This window comes from Neoarius graeffei, chromosome 20 (genome assembly GCF_027579695.1).
Source record: "Neoarius graeffei isolate fNeoGra1 chromosome 20, fNeoGra1.pri, whole genome shotgun sequence".
Taxonomy (NCBI): domain Eukaryota; kingdom Metazoa; phylum Chordata; class Actinopteri; order Siluriformes; family Ariidae; genus Neoarius; species Neoarius graeffei.
The window spans coordinates 64,548,244-64,568,307 of NC_083588.1; the positions used below are offsets into that span (position 1 = coordinate 64,548,244).

At 41.1% G+C, this 20,064-nt stretch overlaps 1 protein-coding gene across 4 annotated transcripts in view; it reads left to right on the forward strand.

Annotated features, from left to right (window-relative positions):
- Window positions 1–20,064, forward strand: part of LOC132868929 (neurotrophin-3) — a 71,854-nt gene that overhangs the window by 19,045 nt on the left and 32,745 nt on the right. For 3 of the 4 annotated variants that reach the window (XM_060902246.1, XM_060902245.1, XM_060902247.1), the window contains one exon: window positions 10,178–11,822. The exons of the other annotated variant lie outside the window; for it this stretch is intronic. In XM_060902246.1, the coding sequence (XP_060758229.1) occupies window positions 10,197–11,540 (1,344 nt within the window). In that variant the 5' untranslated portion in view covers window positions 10,178–10,196 and the 3' untranslated portion in view covers window positions 11,541–11,822. Of the gene's footprint in view, window positions 1–10,177; window positions 11,823–20,064 lie in introns of those variants that run through there. 4 annotated transcript variants of the gene reach the window in all.

Here is a 20,064-nt window from a genome sequence, read left to right on the forward strand (position 1 = left end):
AGACCATGATTTATGCTGATGACACACAGCTGCATACCTGCCAACCTGTACGCATCTTGCGTAGCCGCTACGAATTTTTACCTCATTGTACGACTGTACGTTTTCACATTAAAAAGTATGCATATCGTCCGAACTCGCATTTCAGTCAAGTTCTCGCTGAAGTTGATACCGCTGATCTGTGAGAAAACTCAAAGCCAGAATGGAACGCTTTGCCCAATCCCCCCGCCCCTCTTCCAGAGCGTGTGGCTCTGCCCTCTTCACCCCCTCCCCTTCCTCCTTTGCGTCTCTGACTTGAGTGCAGCGGTGCAGCCAGGTGGCTAGAGCGAGTCGGGGATTGAAACGTCGGTTAGAGACATCGTTTTTATATTTGTAACAGAAACAGTTGCGTTTCACGTGTACTCGAGCTTCCTAGCCGTTATTTTGTGCATTTACAACACCAACAGTACAGGCTAGTTCTTCATTTAACTTGGAAGCCGTCACTCGAGGTTGCATATTCGATGCAGTAACCAACGAAACCTGATTACAATTCCTCTCACGCTCTCATTGAATCACTATGATAAGTACCACTTTATTGATGTGCTCAACAAAACGTAGCGTGTTGTATATCTTAAAGGAACAGTCCACCATACTTCCATAATGAAATATGCTCTTATCTGAATTGAGACGAGCTGCTCCGTACCTCTCCGAGCTTTGCGCGACCTCCCAGTCAGTCAGACGCAGTCAGACGCGCTGTCACTCCTGTTAGCAATGTAGCTAGGCTCAGTATGGCCAATGGTATTTTTTGGGGCTGTAGTTAGATGCGACCAAACTCTTCCGCATTTTTCCTGGTTACATAGGTTTATATGACCAGTGATATGAAACAAGTTCAGTTACACAAATTGAAACGTGGCAATTTTCTATGCTATGGAAAGTGCGCACTATAATGACAGGCGTACTAACACCTTCTGCGCGCTTCGGCAGCGCATTGATATCTGAGCTCCGTATCAATGCGCTGCCGAAGCGCGCAGAAGGTGTTAGTACGCCTGTCATTATAGTGCGCACTTTCCATAGCATAGAAAATCGCCACGTTTCAATTTGTGTAACTGAACTTGTTTCATGTCACTGGTCATATAAACCTATGTAAACAGGAAAAACGTGGAAGAGTTTGGTTGCATCTAACTACAGCCCCAAAAAATACCATTGGCCATACTGAGCCTAGCTACATTGCTAACAGGAGTGACAGCGCGTCTGACTGCGTCTGACTGACTGGGAGGTCGCGCAAAGCTCGGAGAGGTACGGAGCAGCTCGTCTCAATTCAGATAAGAGCATATTTCATTATGGAAATACGGTGGACTGTTCCTTTAAGGGCAGTCGGTAACTTCTGTCAATGGTAGCCTAGAATGTTTGCAGATGATGTGAAGTCGAAAATTGGTCATCCCTCTTATGAAAAAACCTGCGTGGTACTGCAGTATCAAATGCTTTTTTATACAGTATTACTGCAGTAAATGCAATATTTCGAATGCAAATGCAATAGTTTGCATATGAAAAAGGCGTACTACAAAATACTGCAGTGTACTGTATAATGCAATATACTTCCAACATGTTAAAAAATGCAAAAGTCTAAACCTATTGCATGGGAAATTTGTGCAGACCATGTTTTGTGTTGAAAGTGCCTTTTTTACATACTGTATTAATTTAATGTGTTATTTATTTTGAAAGAGTGGCTCTGGTTTAATTTCATTTCATTTGCACATGTATTTAATGTTTGTTGTGCTTTTCAAAACGGAAGGAAGTTCCCAAGAGCCATCAATAACAGTTTCCCAAAGTCTATCAATAGGAATGTTTTACAAAACTGGACTATGTTCCCAAGGTCAATCAATAAAACTGGATTGAAAGTGTGTTTTTGGTCTGCTGGTTGGGGTCTGTGGGGGCGCATGCGTGCCGGGTTGGGGTGAGGTTGACGCGGGGGGGGCTCATGAAATTGTAAAATTTGTACTCATAAAATTTTTTTCAAGGTTGGCAGGTATGCAGTTGTACTTGGTCACACAGAGCTCTGAAAGATCTACCAGCATCGAAGCTCTTGAATACTGTGCTAGCGACATTGTTCAATGGATGAAGTGCAATAAGCTGCTGTGCAATACAATGAAAACAGAGGTTCTGCATTTTCAGTCACGGTATCTTGCAGTTGATGCCATCCAGTATGTCACCGCTGATGAATCTGTGAAGGAGCCAATATCTGAAGCGCGTGATCTTGGGGTCATCTTTGATCACCATCTTAAGATGTCTTCCCAGGTCAGTAACATGTAAATCCGCTTCACATTCTCTCAGACATATTGGTCAGATTAGAAAATATCTTGACACTGCCGCCACGGAAAAACTTGTACATGCATTCATAACATCCAAGCTGGACTACTGCAACAGTTTGTTGTATGGTCTCCCTGACAAGGATTTGTCGAAATTGCAGTGCATCCAAAATGCAGCTGCAAGGATGGTTACTTTGAAGAAGAAATATGACCACATCACATCTGTCTTACGCTCACTTCATTGGCTGACAGTGAAGAAGAGAATAATATTCAAGATCTTGTTGATGACCTTCAAAGTACTCAATGGATTGGCGCCATCATACCTCAGCGATCTACTGGTGGTGAAGAAGCCACTACGGACACTACGCTCTAACAGTAATAACATCATTGTTCTTTCTACGCCACGTTACAGAACCGATACTTATGGAAAGCGTGCGTTCGCTTCATGTGCACCGAGACTGTGGAATCAACTTCCAAAGGCCTTAAAAGAATCAACTGACATTAATGATTTTAAAAAAGGACTTAAGACTTATCTTTTCGATTTACATATCTCATCCTTTTAGTTTGATTTTTGATTTTTATGTTTTCTTGATTTTTATCTTTATGAGAGAGGTGGGAGAGGGAATCTCAACGTTTTGTTTGCCGAGGCGTTTGGATTCTTTCTCTCATCTTTCTTTTTTCTTTTTATTTTTAAATTTTTTTTTCTATGAGTATTATATACTATGGACTATATGTCTTATTTTCCAGTCTTAGACTTTTGAATTTTCGTGGTTTTTTATATTTGAGTAATTTTTAATGAATATTTGATTTGTGATCATTTATGAGGGGGATGGGGGAGGGAGTCTCAGCGTTTCGTCGGAGTTTTGTCAGAGCGTTTGGACTCTTTCTCTCACCTCTCTTATTTTCTTTGATAATGTTTTTATGTATTGAGTTTTCATGGACAATAGATATTTATTTATTATTATTATTATTTCACATATATTATTGTAAGGGCATTGAGATTGTTATGGAATGCACATAGAAATAAATTATTATTAAATTATTATTATTATTTACATGGGGAAAGTTATGTTTTCAGAGTTTCTTATGCAACATTTTAAGTTGACTTTCTGGCCTTGTCATTCAGATTATTAAAATCACATTTATGCAGTTCACACCACTAAGGTTGCCAGATTTTTCATTGAGTAGAAGCATCCAAGAGCAGAGCTTTCTAAACCACTAGCACACTTTTAAACACAAGCACTTGCCTTTCTTCTTTCTAAAAAAAAAAGCTCCAAAAAATCTGGGAATAGAAACTTTTTCTTTGCTATCAAATGTTAGATGATGGAACATAAACACACGAGATCTCATCTCATTATCTGTAGCCGCTTTATCCTGTTCTACAGGGTCGCAGGCAAGCTGGATCCTATCCCAGCTGACTACGGGCGAAAGGCGGGGTTCACCCTGGACAAGTCGCCAGGTCATCACAGGGCTGACACATAGACACAGACAACCATTCACACTCACATTCACACCTACACTCAATTTAGAGTCACCAGTTAACCTAACCTGCATGTCTTTGGACTGTGGGGGAAACCGGAGCACCCGGAGGAAACCCACGCGGACACGGGGAGAACATGCAAACTCCGCACAGAAAGGCCCTCGCCGGCCCCGGGGCTCGAACCCGGACCTTCTTGCTGTGAGGCGACAGCGCTAACCACTACACCACCGTGCCGCCCTAAGCACATGAGATGGTTTTTAAAATGAAAAAATAAAACCACTGATACACTGATATACATTATGAATGAGAAAATTGCGAGTACTGAAATAAATCTAATAGGAACAGGAGTCTAATATACACTCACTGGCCACTTTAATAGGAACTTGTTGATTGTAAGATCCGTGTTCTTGGCTGCAGGAGTGGAACCCAATGTGTTCTTCTGTTCTGCTGTTGCATGCTGAGATGCTTTTCTGCTCATCACGGTTGTAAAGAGTGATTATATGAGTTACTATATCCTTCCTGGCAGCTCGAACCAATCTGTCCATTTCCCTCTGACCCTCTCTTATCAACACGGCGTTTGTTTCCACCCACAGAACTGTCGCTCACTCACTCAGTGTTTTTTGTTTTCTGCACCATTCTGTGTAAACTCTAGAGACTGTTGTGTGTGAAAACCCCAGGAGATCAGCAGCTTCTGAAATACTCAAACCAGTCCATCTGGCTCAAACCAACACCCAGACCACAGTGAAAGAAAGTCACACTGTGAGATCACAGTTTTTCCCGTTCTGATGTTTGAACATTGTGAACATTAACTGAAGCTCTTGATTTGTATCTGCATGATTTGATGCATTGTGCTGCTGTCGAGGGATCGGCTGATTACAGAACTGCAGAAAACAGCAGGTGGATGGGCGTACCTAACAAAGTGGCCAGTGGATAAGATTTGGCTCCGTGTCATCAAAACATATTTACATTTGTAACTCATGCATAACTGGACGTTGAGGAAAAAGCAAAATAAATGGTCAGTGACTGTTTATAGACATTCAAAATACACAAAAACCCCACAGGAAGTTCTGACTTTAGGCATTATCATCTCCTTTAATGCAGAACAATGCATCTGTACCCTCCCTTTATGGATTTATGATTGGGAAGACAGCCATAGCTTTGTGTCTGACTAGGAGGACAGCAACAGAATACAGTACTAAGGTGGTAAACAGGAAATCAGGACTTTTTAAAAAAAATCATTAAAAGGTCTTTCATGTTATGGCAGGTGTTCACACGGACTATTAGTTTCATGTTCTTCCCATTTTTCCACATGAATAGCTGTGAAAGAGAGAATTCGCCCAGGCTGGTTCAGTGTTACATTTTTTTGGCATTAGACGAAAGTTTGTCCTGAAAAAAAAAAGACGACATGCAAAATTTCTCTTCGCTGTTCTCTCGCTCTCACTGTTTGTCTTTATTCTGCCCTGCCTGGGGTCGCCCAGGAGGAGCCACATCCTTCACATTCTGAGCATTCCTCCTCTATTTCATTCTCTCACACTCTTTCTCCAGCATTCGCTCCTGATGCTTTTGACTAGCAGCCTTCATGATCAACAGCTGGTATCAGCCAGAAAGTTAAGGTAAATTTCTCGATTATTCGCCATCAGCAAGACCACAAACACATATGAGTGTGAAGCTGTGGCTTTGTTTGCCCCCTGGTGGTCAAGCCAGACCAATAGCTCTCTATTAAAGTGCCGAAAGCAAAATTCTTGCGTGCCAATTATTGCTTCAATCATGGTCTCCATTAAACCATCATCTGAATCATTAGCAGTCAGAGTGATGATGCCAACTGCCAGGATTTCACTCCGCACTCCCTGAAGTCTGCTGTTCATTACAGGCTTTGAGGTAGAACATAAGGAACACATTTTGTGTATGAAATGGAGGATGGGGTTACTGCTATTAAAAATCCAATAAAATTTTTTCATCTTTTAATTACATTTATTTAACCTTTACTTAATCACAGAGAACATTTAGGGCTCAAATAAAAAGATTTTTCCAAGGAAGCGATGAATTGGATCACATTTGCCAAAAAGCAGTTTCACTGACGCCGGTTCACTGCCATAAAGTGCACTTAATCTGTATTCAGTGAAATTTATAATCATGGGCTTTGATATTATTTTTGAAGCCTGCTGTATTTATAGAATGCACATGTAGCCTGGAGCATAATCGGGTGTAAACCCCAAACTGGGATTTATAGCCGGTGAGTAAAATCTACAATAAGCGCCACTTCTGACTGTCAGAGTCTATACAGAGCTACTTATGTTCTCCCCATTCTTCTGCATCCTCTGGCTTTCTTCTGCATCTCAAAAACCTGATTGTAGCTTAATTGGCCTCTCTAATTGCCACTCGGTGTGATTTCTTTCAGAAACTGGGCCATGCATTACATTACATTAATGGCATTTAGCAGACACTCTTATCCAGAGCGACATACAATGTACCCAGAGCAGCCTGGGGAGCAGTTGGGGTTTAGGTGCCTCGCTCAAGGGCACTTCAACCATTCCTCCTGGTTCAGAAAATCGAACTGGCAACCTTTTGGTCCCAAAGCTGCTTCTCTAACCATTAGGCCATGGCTTCCCCATGGAATTAGCATGTAGGCATTTTGCTCTCGGTGCTTTAATAGAGAGCTATGGGTCTGCCTTGACCATCAGGGGGCAAATAAAGCCACATCTTCACACTCATGTTCGTGGTCTTGCTGATGGTGAATAACTGAGCAATTGGCCTTAATTTTACATGCAGTTTATCTGGCTAGTTTCTTCATTTTTAACTCCAGCCCAAGATCTCCAACCCAGAACTACTCGATTCTTCACCTGAAAGATAACTACTAAGACACACACCATTTCACCAATGGGGTGCTGTTGGTTTGGGGGAGGTTTGGGATTGATAATGATTTCTTTGGAATTGCGATAAGCCAAGCCAGTTTCCCACTCAGGACTTGAACTGTACTCAAGTGACACAGAATGGTGTGAAAAACACCAGTCCTCAGGGCTTCTGAGAGAGTCCACATGTTTGCTCCCCTGGTCCTGCATGACCAGGGGAAGACATGGCCTAGTGGTTAGAGAAGCAGCTTTGGGGCCAAAAGGTCACTGGTTCAATTCCCTAGACCAGCAGGAATAGCTGAAGTGCCCTTGAGCAAAGTTCCCCAGGATACTCTGAGCAGAAGCTGTCTGTCGCTCTGGGTAAGAATGTCTGTAATGTAATGTGTTGAGTTGGGATAGAGCAAACATATGGAAAGTCCCAGTCAAGACTTGAACTGTACTTGAGTAACAGACCAGACAAGAAACTTGATCTGCTCTTGACGGTAAGTGATGCTGGCTGAAAGCCAGTTTCCGGTTGAGGATTCTTGAAAGATGGTTTACTTCTGTTTTGTTGATCAGAATGGTGCAAGACAAAGAGCAGGTACCTGTTAGCTCATGTACACAGCACCATTTCAACAATTTATTTACAGGGTTCCCGCGGGGTTTTAAAAGGTAGTAAAAGGTAGTTAATTAAAATAGGCTAAATTATGGCCAGTAAAAAGTAGTAAAAGGTAGTAAACGTAATCTGACGTGGTAGTAAATTTTTTTGACCCCCATCCAACTGGGCCTATGTGTTTTCTAATTCGTTTAATTAACCTGCATGCCATAATATCCATAAATTACTACATTTGGGCGAATTTATTTTTATGTATCGAGGAGGACCGCAGTGAGGAGTTGGTGGCGCATGCGCATTGAATTCCAATAACGGTCGAATCCAGTATAAATTTATACCAGAGATTGTTTAGTACGAGACTGACTTTGTTTATACGGCTCTAGTCGAATCTATCTGTTAACCCGACTGGCGACATCTGCACGAGAATTAAACAATGGGGAAATGCACATTTTCAGACCTCTGGCTGGAGGAACCTGATTTTAAAGACTGGTTAAAGGCGGTAGATGGCAATCAGCGAGAGGCGTTCATTGAAAAGTTGATCGAGGCACATGTAATGCGTTGTGCGCGCGCGCGCCTGGTGCGTTGTGTGCGCGCCATTTGAGGCATCCAAAATGTGATGAGCAAATCTGTTGAACTGTTCAAATGATTAAGATTAACCCTCTAAAACACCGATCTCTGGGAGGAAGGTGTTGACTCTGCCCACGGGCCTTCACGACTACAGGACTGGTGCAAATGACTATCTTAAGCAAACTTGGCAATGTGTTGAGAGACTGCCAAAATAGGGCTTGGGTTATGTGTGTTTTGTATCTTTAGGGTGTGTGTCTTGTCTTTGTCATGTGTGTGTGCGCTTTTTGTGTGTGTGTGTGGGTGGGTTCGTGTTTGCCATTTGACCTGATCTAAATGTAATGAGTTGATGTACCTAAGCACATAAGATTTTTTGTGCAAATCTGTTCACCTGTTCAAAAGATTATTCCACAAACAAAAGGTTGGCCATCTTGAAAGTGTTGGCCGACAAAATGTAATCAGATTTTGTACCTAATGTGAAGTGTTGACACACAAGGTTTAGTGCAAATCTGTGTACCCGTTAAGAGGTTATGGGCCACAGTTTCACAGTTCAATAAAATTATAACTTATATGTGGAAGTTTGTTTTCTTTTATGCAAATATGCATTACTCCATGTGTAGCCCTAGCAATGGGAGGTTCTATTATGCGTCCAAAGGGAAAGAGTTACACTACCGGTACGTTCAGATTTTCTTTCTATCTTGTCTCATCAATCCAACTCTTTGGGTAGAGTTGTCACTAACTTATGTAGCACATTCACTTGGACTAACACATACACTCAAACATTACCTTGTTAAATTGTGAGAAAATGTCCAAATCCAAATTGTCGCTGTGGTAGTAAAAAAAATTGTGAAGGTAGTAAAAAGGTAGTAAAAAGGTAGTAAATTCAACATAAAATATCTGTAGGAACCCTGATTTAACACCAACTTGTTCACTTCACTTCCCTTTGGGGGCATTCTCATGGCCTTCTTGAGGGTACTTCCTGTTAGCTCTTCTGAAGTTTGTTGGTTTGGAGGGTTCATTGTGATCTAACCCAATTTCATTTTCCTGTTCTGAAAAAAATAGTGCAAAGCAAGTCTGAGCAATAAAAAGACAAAAACATTCATTCATAAAGTACAGCATGTTCACATTTTTCATTATAAAGCCTACTACGAGTGAAGTTCTAAACCATAAAGTCGTTAAGTAAACTTATGTCATATTGAAGTTTGTGAGCATCTCCTGAAACTGTTGTCTCCTTACTGATACGATTCTATACACTGTTTGAAGTAAATTTAGTGTGTAACTCATCAAGGGAATAATTTCATCCATGTTTATGCTTACTACCAAGGAGAAGGCCACTTTAATAGGAACTTGTAATAGGGATTGTAAGATCCCTGTTCTTGGCTGCAGGAGTGGAACCCAATGTGTTCTTCTGCTGTTGCATGCTGAGATGCTTTTCTGCTCACCACGGTTGTAAAGTGTGATTATATGAGTTACTATATCCTTCCTGGCAGCTCAAACCAATCTCACCATTGTCCTCTGACCCTCTCTCATCAACAAGGCGTTTGTTTCCACCCACAGAACTGTCGCTCACTCACTCAGTGTTTTTTGTTTTCTGCACCATTCTGTGTAAACTCTAGAGACTGTTGTGTGTGAAAACCCCAGGAGATCAGCAGCTTCTGAAATACTCAAACCAGTCCATCTGGCTCAAACCAACACCCATACCACAGTGAGAGAAAGTCACGCTGTGAGATCACAGTTTTTCCCGTTCTGATGTCTGAACATTGTGAACATTATCTGAAGCTCTTGATTTGTATCTGTGTGATTTGATGCATTGTGCTGCTGTCGAGGGATCGGCTGATTACAGAACTGCATCAGACAGCAGGTGGATGGGTGTACCTAATAAAGTGGCCGGTGAGTGTAAGTCCGATGTCCTCTCATGGATGTCCATCAAGTGGTTACATTAACAAATGAATATTTCTTGAAACACCATCATTAGTCAATAACTGTAAAAAAAAAAAAAAGTCTTCAACTGAAAGCTGGTCTGAGATCTATCTGACCTCTGATATTCTTCAAAAACAACTAAGCAGGATAAGTGGACCTATAAATTATGAGATAGTGGCGAGGTGTATCTCAGTCCAAAGCAAAGGAATGTTAGATGTCTATAGATTCTCTATGTTCTTGTTTTGCATTGTCTAAGTTTGTCAAATAGCCCGACTCCTTTTCTGCATGGAGACTTCTCACGTTGTAGTTTTTTTTTCCCACTAGTGTCTGCCAGAGCTGTAGGGCTACAGACACTTAAACTTTATCGTTATTGCAGTTCATTTTGTGAGATGGAAATGTGCCTGGAATTTCTCCGACAGATGCTATGTGCTGTGTAATCTTAAATTTCCAGGTCTTCCATTCTCTCACACTTCCTCTCTTTCTCTTCCAGTTGATACGTCTTGGGAGTGATGCACTGGCTTCCCCTGGTTGCCATGGTGATTGCCTCGGCCCTGTTCTTCCCTCATTGTCCCAGTGTGCCCAGGCTTGTTGATGCAACAATGGAGCCTGGCAACAACTTCAGCACCAGATCACTCGTAAATCCCATTTCCAAATCTACCAATTCTCATGCGGAATACACGTCAAGTGGTAAAAAAGCAGAAGAAAAATTACCTCACAGGACAGCAGATACCCACGTTCAGACTGATCTGAAGGTTAACGGCACATCTTCATTTGTGAATGAGGACTTTTCACCTGAAAGTAATGAACACAAGAAGGCAAAGCCAGGCAGGATGGACCTCGAGTTGCAAACTCCAAACAAACTTCAAGAACACCACAGTTTCCAGGAGAACCACATACTTAGGGATTACACATCAACAGACGATCAGATTCAGGAGGATAGCAAGCTAAAAACTCATATTGAAGATGGGACGAAAGACAATGGGCTGAATAGGAGAAATGAGGAGGTGTCAGTGGAAAGATTGACATTAAAAGAGTGGCCAAGGGACCTGTACCCTGCAGACAGGCCTACAACCAAGGAGGATCCAAGGGAGGTGGGCAGAGATGGAACTAAGGGAAACACATTGCCCATGATGCCTGCAGTACTCCCTGAGGGCTTGGGATTGGGCCTAGATGGACTCCTGCAGGCAGATGATGAACTTTTGCTGCTGGATACAAACCCTCGAGTGCTGTTCTCCACTTCCCCTTCACCTCCCAAACATCCTCCTTTGCAAATAATGCTGGAATTGGGGCTCATGCACGAGCAACAGGAAGAACATGAAATGGACGACAAGGAGATAAAGTTGGAGAAGGGTGAAGATGGAGAATCCTACAGAAACCTCCTGCTGGATTTACCAAACTCATCAGAGCACGCAACGCCATCCCCACGCCGTAGGAAGCGCGAACCCACACATAACGGCATTGAGCGCTCGGTTTGTGAGTCTATAAGCAGCTGGGTGATGGACCGGCGAACGGCGATTGACACGCATAGGCAAAACGTCACTGTCCTGGACAAATTTCCCACCAAGAGGGGCATGATAATGCAGTACTTCTACGAGACACGGTGCCGCGGACCAGATCACCGTGGAGTGCAACCTGGGGAGCATGGACTAGCTGGAGCTGGCTGCCTTGGCGTGGATAAGCGCCATTGGGTGAGCGAGTGTCAGACCAAGCAGTCATTTGTGAGAGCATTCACATCAGACAACACCAGGAGGACAGGATGGAGGTGGATCCGCATCGATACATCATGCGTCTGCGTGTTGTACTCGAAGACACAAAGAACCCGAGCCTTAAACACACGTCAGGGAACGAGATGAGTGTGACATGGGGAAACATTAAGTCACCTGGTTATGGTTTTGGTATGAGGTACATAGTGCCTTATAGCGCATTATATCGACTGTAGCCCATCACATCTACCCCACCCATCAGTGTAAAGGGAATACCATAAGAGCAGATATATAGGAGATTTTGGGGTTCATTGTCAGACATGGTAGTGTGTGTGGTGCATGTACGAGTGAATTGGCAGCAGTAATGGTGTTGTAGCTGTTGCTGGATTGAGGACAATAAACACACACTGTACACAGAATGTGTGCACCTTAGTCTTAGCCTCTTAGTCTTTTACACCTACATGGTGACCAACAAATTAGGTGTGTGTAATAAAGTGCATCATGTGTATGTGTTTAAAACCCCAATCAACTTCACACCACACACACACACACACACACACACACACACACACACACACTACCATACAGTTGTACACAAGTGCAGCTTTGTGGAGGATTTGTACCTAAACCTGCATTCACACTGGCAGCCATTTTGCACTGCTGCTGAAACTCCTCTATACTGGTCTTTCCTGCCTTTTCACTGGTTTCACTGGTAACCCCAAGGTAGTGTCATATTGATACACACTAACTCCAGGACATACAGTAGTGTGCAAAAGTCTTAGGCACGTCTAAAGAGATGCTGTCGACTAAAAATGGCTTGAAAATAATAAAATGAAATGTTTCAATATTAAAAAAACATTATAAACAGTAATCAGTGAGCCATAATAAATGAAACAAAGTCAATATTTGGTGTGAGACGACCCTTTGCTTAAAAATTACATATATATTAGTCTCAGGTCCAGTGAGTGCAGTTTTATGCGGAAATGATCTGTAGGTTTTCCTGAGCATCTTACAGAACCAGCCACAGTTCTTCTGGACACTTTGACTGTCACACTCACTTCTTCATTTTACACCAAAACCCAGCAGCCTTCATTAATTTGCGCTATCAGCGCTGGCACAAATTGTTACTCTCACTCAGGATCTTTCTACTTTCTTCTTCTTCTTTTTATTATTATTATTATTATTATGTGTTTTGGGATACTGTTTCTCCCTCAGTTTTCAACCAATCATCACCAAATTTCACATGAAGAATCCCTCTGGGCTGAATTACGTTGCTATGACTTTTAGTGCCGATCTGGATCACTTAACCGGAATAATCCATGAAAAACAGGCTTTTTTTTCCTCCCTCACTAAGTGTCATTCTCTATCTCTTACCATTCCGGATCTTAGATGTCCCGGTTTATAAGAGCTCGTGCAAATTACTGTGACTTTAGTCACAGTCTCTATCTAGTTATGTTTTCTTTTTTAATCTGAAAAGTGGGGGGCGTCATGGCTCAGGTGGATAAGGCGCCATACCATAAATCCGGGGACCTGGGTTCGATTCCGGCCTGAGGTCATTTCCCGATCCCTCCCCGTCTCTCTCTCCCGCTCATTTCCTGTCTCTACACTGTCCTATCCAATAATAAAGGTGAAAAACGCCCCTAAAAAAAAAATAATCTGAAAAGTGGTCTCTTACGGAATGCTCAGATACAAACCCTTTTTTCCCGTAACATTTAATTTTGTGCTGGAAACCGAATGTTTGGAACTCTAAAATGTTTTTGTAATATTTTGACTCGATAATGTAGAAGTCATAAAATAGAAATATATAACAAAGTTTGCATGGAAAAAAAAGTAGGGGGGCTAAGACTTTTGCACAGTTCTGTATAAAGCAAGCATCTCCGTGCATTGAATCAGTCCATAATGCTAGAATGAACCAAAAATGTTTTGCTGTTTATAATATCTGCTGCATATTTTAAAAGCTTAAAGGGTTTGATGTATCAGTATAGAATGAGGAAAATGCCGGCGATGTTCGGTTGCAGATAAATCCGTCTCACTGACTGACTGATCAGGAGCTTCAAGCAGGAATGAACCAAAAACATGGATAATACTGTATTTTATAGTCTGAAAACAAACAGAACACCATCACCACCCCTTGCTCCTACTGGTAATCCCCAAATGGCTTTGCTTCTCAGTTACACGACGTTAAACTTTGCTCAGCTTTGTTGCATTACTTGCCCTGACCACTTTGCATTGTTAACAGTTTTGCTTGCTTCCTGTCTCGGCCACTGAGTCGCAGTGCTTCGCATCGCTGCCAGTGTGAGCGCAGGGTAAAACATGGGCAGGGAGTGAAGATGAACAGTAGGGTCCAGGAATGAGTCCACTACCAAGAGCTTTTGCATTTTTTTTACACATTTGCAGCTGTAAAAATGTTTTCTTATGGACATTTTGTCGCATGATGGTTCATCACAGGGCGTAGATCATGTGGCCAAGAAACTGGGGAAACTCTTTAACTTTTTAACAATTTTTTTTTAATTTTATGATTTTATGAGCTAAAGTTAGCTAGTAACATAAGCTTCCAATGATTACATTTTTTTATAATAATTCTTAATTCAAATATTTCAGTGGGCGGCACGGTGGTGTAGTGGTTAGCGCTGTCGCCTCACAGCAAGAAGGTCTGGGTTCGAGCCCCGTGGCCGGCGAGGGCCTTTCTGTGCGGAGTTTGCATGTTCTCCCCGTGTCCGCGTGGGTTTCCTCCGGGTGCTCCGGTTTCCCCCACAGTCCAAAGACATGCAGGTTAGGTTAACTGGTGACTCTAAATTGAGCGTAGGTGTGAATGTGAGTGTGAATGGTTGTCTCTGTCTGTGTGTCAGCCCTGTGATGACCTGGCGACTTGTCCAGGGTGTACCCCGCCTTTCGCCCGTAGTCAGCTGGGATAGGCTCCAGCTTGCCTGCGACCCTGTAGAAGGATAAAGCGGCTAGAGATAATGAGATGAGATGAGATAATGGCTTTTTTCGTGGTCTATCAGATATATTCCATTCAGCTACTCGTCTTCGACTCGTTCAGTATCATGCTAGATGAACGGAATATATCCGATAGACCACTCAACGCCAGCCAATATTATTTAAATATGTCACTCGATGGATTTCATATGAAAAATGTGAGTTTTTCAACACGAGAAGATAAACTTCATATCTCTAAGCCAACGTGTGATTTTCTTTTTATTATATCGACACATTCACAAACAAAAAGTCCCCAAATTTATCAAAACAACTCATCGATTTCCTCACAAGTGTCTATGAATTATATACATCTAAAACTACCAATTAAGAATGAAACATCATCTACTGCCTATTTTATGAGCCTAAAGCCCCGTCTACACGATCATACATTTGTCCTAAACATTATCATACAAATGTATGATGATGTTCGAGTTTGTATGATCATGTTGTGGATTTCTGTCCAGACGAGCATACATTTTGTATGTCACATGACAGGCAGTGTAGATCACATGACCCGAATTAACAATCTGATTGGTGGATGACCCAAAATGTTGTAAGATGTTGTGAACATTTGTTGGAAAGTAGAAACACAATTCTAAAAATTTGAACATCATACAACGTCATACAAGTATGACGTTGTTCAAGTTTGTTGGGAAAACCGTCCACACGATTATACATTTGTCCATAAACATCATCATACATTTGTATGACGATGTCCATGGACAAATGTATGATCATGTAGACGGGGCTTAAAGTTTTTGACGGACTGAAAAAAGTATACAGAAAACCCCGCCCCTCAGTCCTGTTGGTGGTTATGCAACTGTTATGTTTCTCATTTGCATGAAGTTAAACTTTGGACAAGCCATGGCCTAAAGGTTAGAGCAGCAATTTTGGGACCAAAAGGTTGCAAGTTTATTTCCCTGGACCAGGAGGAAAAATGTGAGGAGGAGAGTGGATGAACAGCACTTTCCCCTCCTTTGAAATTCATGAAAGGTCGAAGTGAAGTACCCTTGAGCAAGGCACCTAACCCCCTTAAGCTTAAAATTCCTAATTCCTTTGTTGCATCACCAGTGGTCACTTTACATTAAAAAAAAAAAAAGTTGTAGCATTTACGATTATTCATGGAATGTGGAACGTGAAAAATCTTAATGCTATGATGAAACCGGAGATGTTTGTTTTAAGATTGTTAAATGTAGCTATACAGCCACTGGCTACCATCTGTTTTCAGTAACTAAGTTCTTGGTGGTGAAGTCGGACTTCGGGACCTGACTGTAGCTTTCTCGGTCACTCATTCTCTCCTCCCTCCCTGCCTCCCTCCCTTTGCCTCTCGGTTTCTTTAAGCCTCTCTCATCCACAGCAGCCATTCCTCACGAGGCCAGTCTGTTTACCACAAACCCCAATAAAACACAACAACCTCAGTTTCTGAATTTTTATCTCAAACGTACCTGTTGTAATATCAGTTCCATAAATGCTGTTTTTTTAGCTATATATATTTTTGTTATGTATCTAGTCTACACACATGCTGTAAGTTATTACTGTTTATTAGTATATAAGCATGAGTACCTGTGATATTAATATATTTCCTTGTGAATGTTCCGTATGGGAAACATGTGCATCTGTGTAAGTATGTAACTATGTATATATTTATAGGATTACAAAACACTCGTCTGTGGCCTCCGAGAGGCGCCGACTTGCGTCTGGTCAGGAGTCTGGTGTGTGTGTGTGTGTGTGTTGTAGACTCTATCCAGCGTCTCATAGCATGTCTGCATCACTGTCCGTGTGTGTGGAAGAATTTCACTTAGTGCCTGCAAAATATCAACAACTTTTCTAAAAGAAAAAATCTTTGTTTACGGTGATTTGTAGAGTTCTATTCGACTTTTGTCATTTTGAAAGAAATAAAAACCATGTAATTAAATAAATATATATAAAGGCATTAATAAATAATGATGTGAAAGCCAAAAAAGGTGTAATAAATTATTGTCCATTTTCATATTAACCAGTCAATTATCCATTAAGCCTAATTTCTACTCCTAATTAATGCGCTATTGACTGAGCATTGAACAATTCTTCCAATTTAATTATTGTTATTAAAGTTATTGTGATTAATTGATCATTTATATGCACCATAATGAGCTACGAAGTGACAATAAACTGACAATTTGCTTACATAGCTAAGTAATCTGGCAACTTGCCTGGATTATTCCTGCTGATGATGATAATGACCTGCTAATTAAGCTAATGTTTTGCTCCAGCGTAGCACCGTGTAGCAGGACTAATTCATGAGTAGTTGGTACTAGATTAAAAAAAAAACAAAAAAACTGATAACTGATGTCCAGTGTTGATGTTTCTTAATATGGTGGAACCATTTGGCAGATATTGGATTAGCACTTAATGCTAAGAATACTCAGTGTAATTTTTGTCATACAGATCCTTTTCTTAGTAATTTACCAACAGATCTGAGAACAGTGATGTTCCTGATACGTTTGTCTCATTTCCACTGTGATTTTGCCTTTATGTTACGTTTGTGTCCGACATTTAATTCTTTAGTTTTGCATTGGAGCTACACAGATAAACTAGCTAAGCGCATATACTGTATTTTAGCGTTGTGAAACTAAGACCCCGTCCACACGTAGCCGGGTATCTGCTAAATCGAAGATATTTTTCTACGTTTTGGCCTGTCATCCACATGAAAACCCATCAAAAACGAATATTTAAAAAAAACTCCGGGCAAAGTGAAGATTTTTGAAAACTCCGTGTATGCCTTTTCGTGTAGACAGAGATAACCGGAGGTTTGCGTTTTAGAACGTCACAATCTGCGCCAAAAAAATGACAACAAATCTGCCCTGATGTCAAACGTGCGACCTTTGTTTACTGCAGAAGCCAGATTAAGCATGGACAAAGAGTAATGGATCGGAGTAGTGCCTTGAAAGCGTTAATTATTGTGCAGGTGCTATTTACATGTTTAATTTTAGAAGCCCAACTACTGATAAGATTCCCAATCAACGTTTTCTTGCGTCTTTTGAAGTTTATATTCCAAAATTGTGTTTAGAAGCAATTCTGTCTCCGAGTCTGTCCAGATGAACGAGCTTGGCGTCATGTTTTATGTTTAGGCGGAAGTGACGCCAACAGAGGGCTATTCTGATGTGATTAGGGGGTAGGATTTGGGGAAATAATGCCATCTACAGGTTTGGAATGCTTATGAATGTGATTGAAAACGCAGATGTTCGGTTATGTGTGGAAGGGATTTTTTTCGAAGACGAGGTGGTGTGGATAAAACATTTTTATAAACGGAGGGGGGGAAAATGTTCGGTTTTAAAAATACCCGGCTACGTGTGTACATGGCCTAAGAGTGTGTGATGATTTAGACAAGCTGTTTGAACAATATGTACGAAAGTGGACGCTATAAGATTTCTTTCATTGTTAGCAGCACTCACCGGCCACTTTATTAGGGAGACCCATTCAGTGCACCTGCTGCTTTCTGCAGTTCTGTAATCAGCCGATCCCTCGACAGCAGCACGATGCATCAAATCCCACAGATACAAATCAGGAGCTTCAGTTAATGTTCACAATGTTCAGACATCAGAACGGGAAAAACTGTGATCTCACAGTGTGGCTTTCTCTCACTGTGGTATGGGTGTTGGTTTGATCCAGATGGACTGGTTTGAGTATTTCAGAAGCTGCTGATCTCCTGGGGTTTTCACACACAACAGTCTCTAGAGTTTACACAGAATGGTGCAGAAAACAAAAAACATCAGCGAGTGAGTGACAGTTCTGTGGGTGGAAACAAACGCCTTGTTAATAAGAGAGGGTCAGAGGGAAATGGACAGATTGGTTCGAGCTTTTCTTTTTTCCAGGAAGGATATAGTAACTCATATAATCACTCTTTACAACCGTGGTGAGCTGAAAAGCATCTCAGCATGCAACAGCAGAACAGAAGAACACATTGGGTTCCACTCCTGCAGCCAAGAACAGGGATCTTAGAATCAACAACAAGTTCCTATTAAAGTGGCCGGTGAGTGTATATTAGTTTTATAGTAATAGTGCAAGGTTAGCAGTCCCCTGAGGTGAGTGAGGAGGGGGAAAAAACTTTTATTTTTGCTCGGAATGTTTTTAAAGCAGTACAAATATTACGTAAGGTATAAATACTTGTTTATAAAGGATACTTCACCGTGTTCACTGTACTTATAAGAAGATCCAGAAGACACAAATTTTCATTTTTCATTGTGAACAATATGGCAGAACCCCAGAAACCTGCATTAGCACTTGATGCTAAGTGGAATTAAAGTGTAATTTTAGACACACAGAGTTTTTCTTAGCAATTTATCAAATGATCTGAGAGAAATGCTGACATTCCTGACACTTTTGTACAGTTTCCTCTGTCATTTTGCCTTTTTATTGCCTTGGTGTCTGAAGATTAGTTCTTCAGTTTTGTCCTGGAGCTATGGGGCTAATGCAGCTAACAAGCAAGATACTGTATGCTTGTAGCATCCAGTTTAGCATTAAGCAAGTGTGATGATTTAGAGAAGATCCACAAGACAAAATTTTGTATTTTGAAGTAAATCAAAATGACTGATGATATTGAATCCATGACAGGTGGGTTAGCGTTTAATGCTAAGTGTAAATACAGTGTAATTTTAGCCATACAGAGACTTTTTTTTTCTCGCAATTTATCAACAGATCTGAAAGAAATGTTGAAGTTCCTGACACTTTTGTATCATTTCCTCTGTCATTTTGCGTTTACACTACCGTTCAAAAGTTTGGGGTCACTTTGAAATGTCCTTATTTTTGAAAGAAAAGCACTGTTCTTTTCAATGAAGATCACTTTAAACTAATCAGAAATCCACTCTATACATTGCTAATGTGGTAAATGACTATTCTAGCTGCAAATGTCTGGTTTTTGGTGCAATATCTCCATAGGTGTATAGAGGCCCATTTCCAGCAACTCTCACTCCAGTGTTCTAATGGTACAATGTGTTTGCTCATTGCCTCAGAAGGCTAATGGATGATTAGAAAACCCTTGTACAATCATGTTAGCACAGCTGAAAACAGTTGAGCTCTTTAGAGAAGCTATAAAACTGACCTTCCTTTGAGCAGATTGAGTTTCTGGAGCATCACATTTGTGGGGTCGATTAAATGCTCAAAATGGCCAGAAAAATGTCTTGACTATATTTTCTATTCATTTTACAACTTATGGTGGTAAATAAAAGCGTGACTTTTCATGGAAAACACAAAATTGTCTGGGTGACCCCAAACTTTTGAACGGTAGTGTATATTGGCTTGGCTCCTGAAGATTAGTTCTTCAGTTTTGTCCTGGAGCTATGATGCTAATGCAGCTAACAAGTAAGGTACTGTATGCTTGTAGCATCCAGTTTAGCATTAAGCAAGTGTGTGATGATTTGGAAAAGATCCAGAAGACAACATTTTGTATTTTGAAGCAAGTCAAAATGACTCATGATATTGAATCCATGACAGGTGGGTTAGCGTTTAATGCTAAGTGTAAATACAGTGTCATTTTAGCCATACAGAGACTTTTTTTAGTAATTTATGAACAGATCTGAGAGAAATGTTGACGTTCCTGATACATTTGTCTTCTTTTCATTGTCGTTCCAGCTTTAGAATGTCTGTTTAAAAAGATTTAATAGCTATGTGCTAGCTTGCTAAATTAAGTGTTTAGCTCCCTTACGCTGTGTCTCTG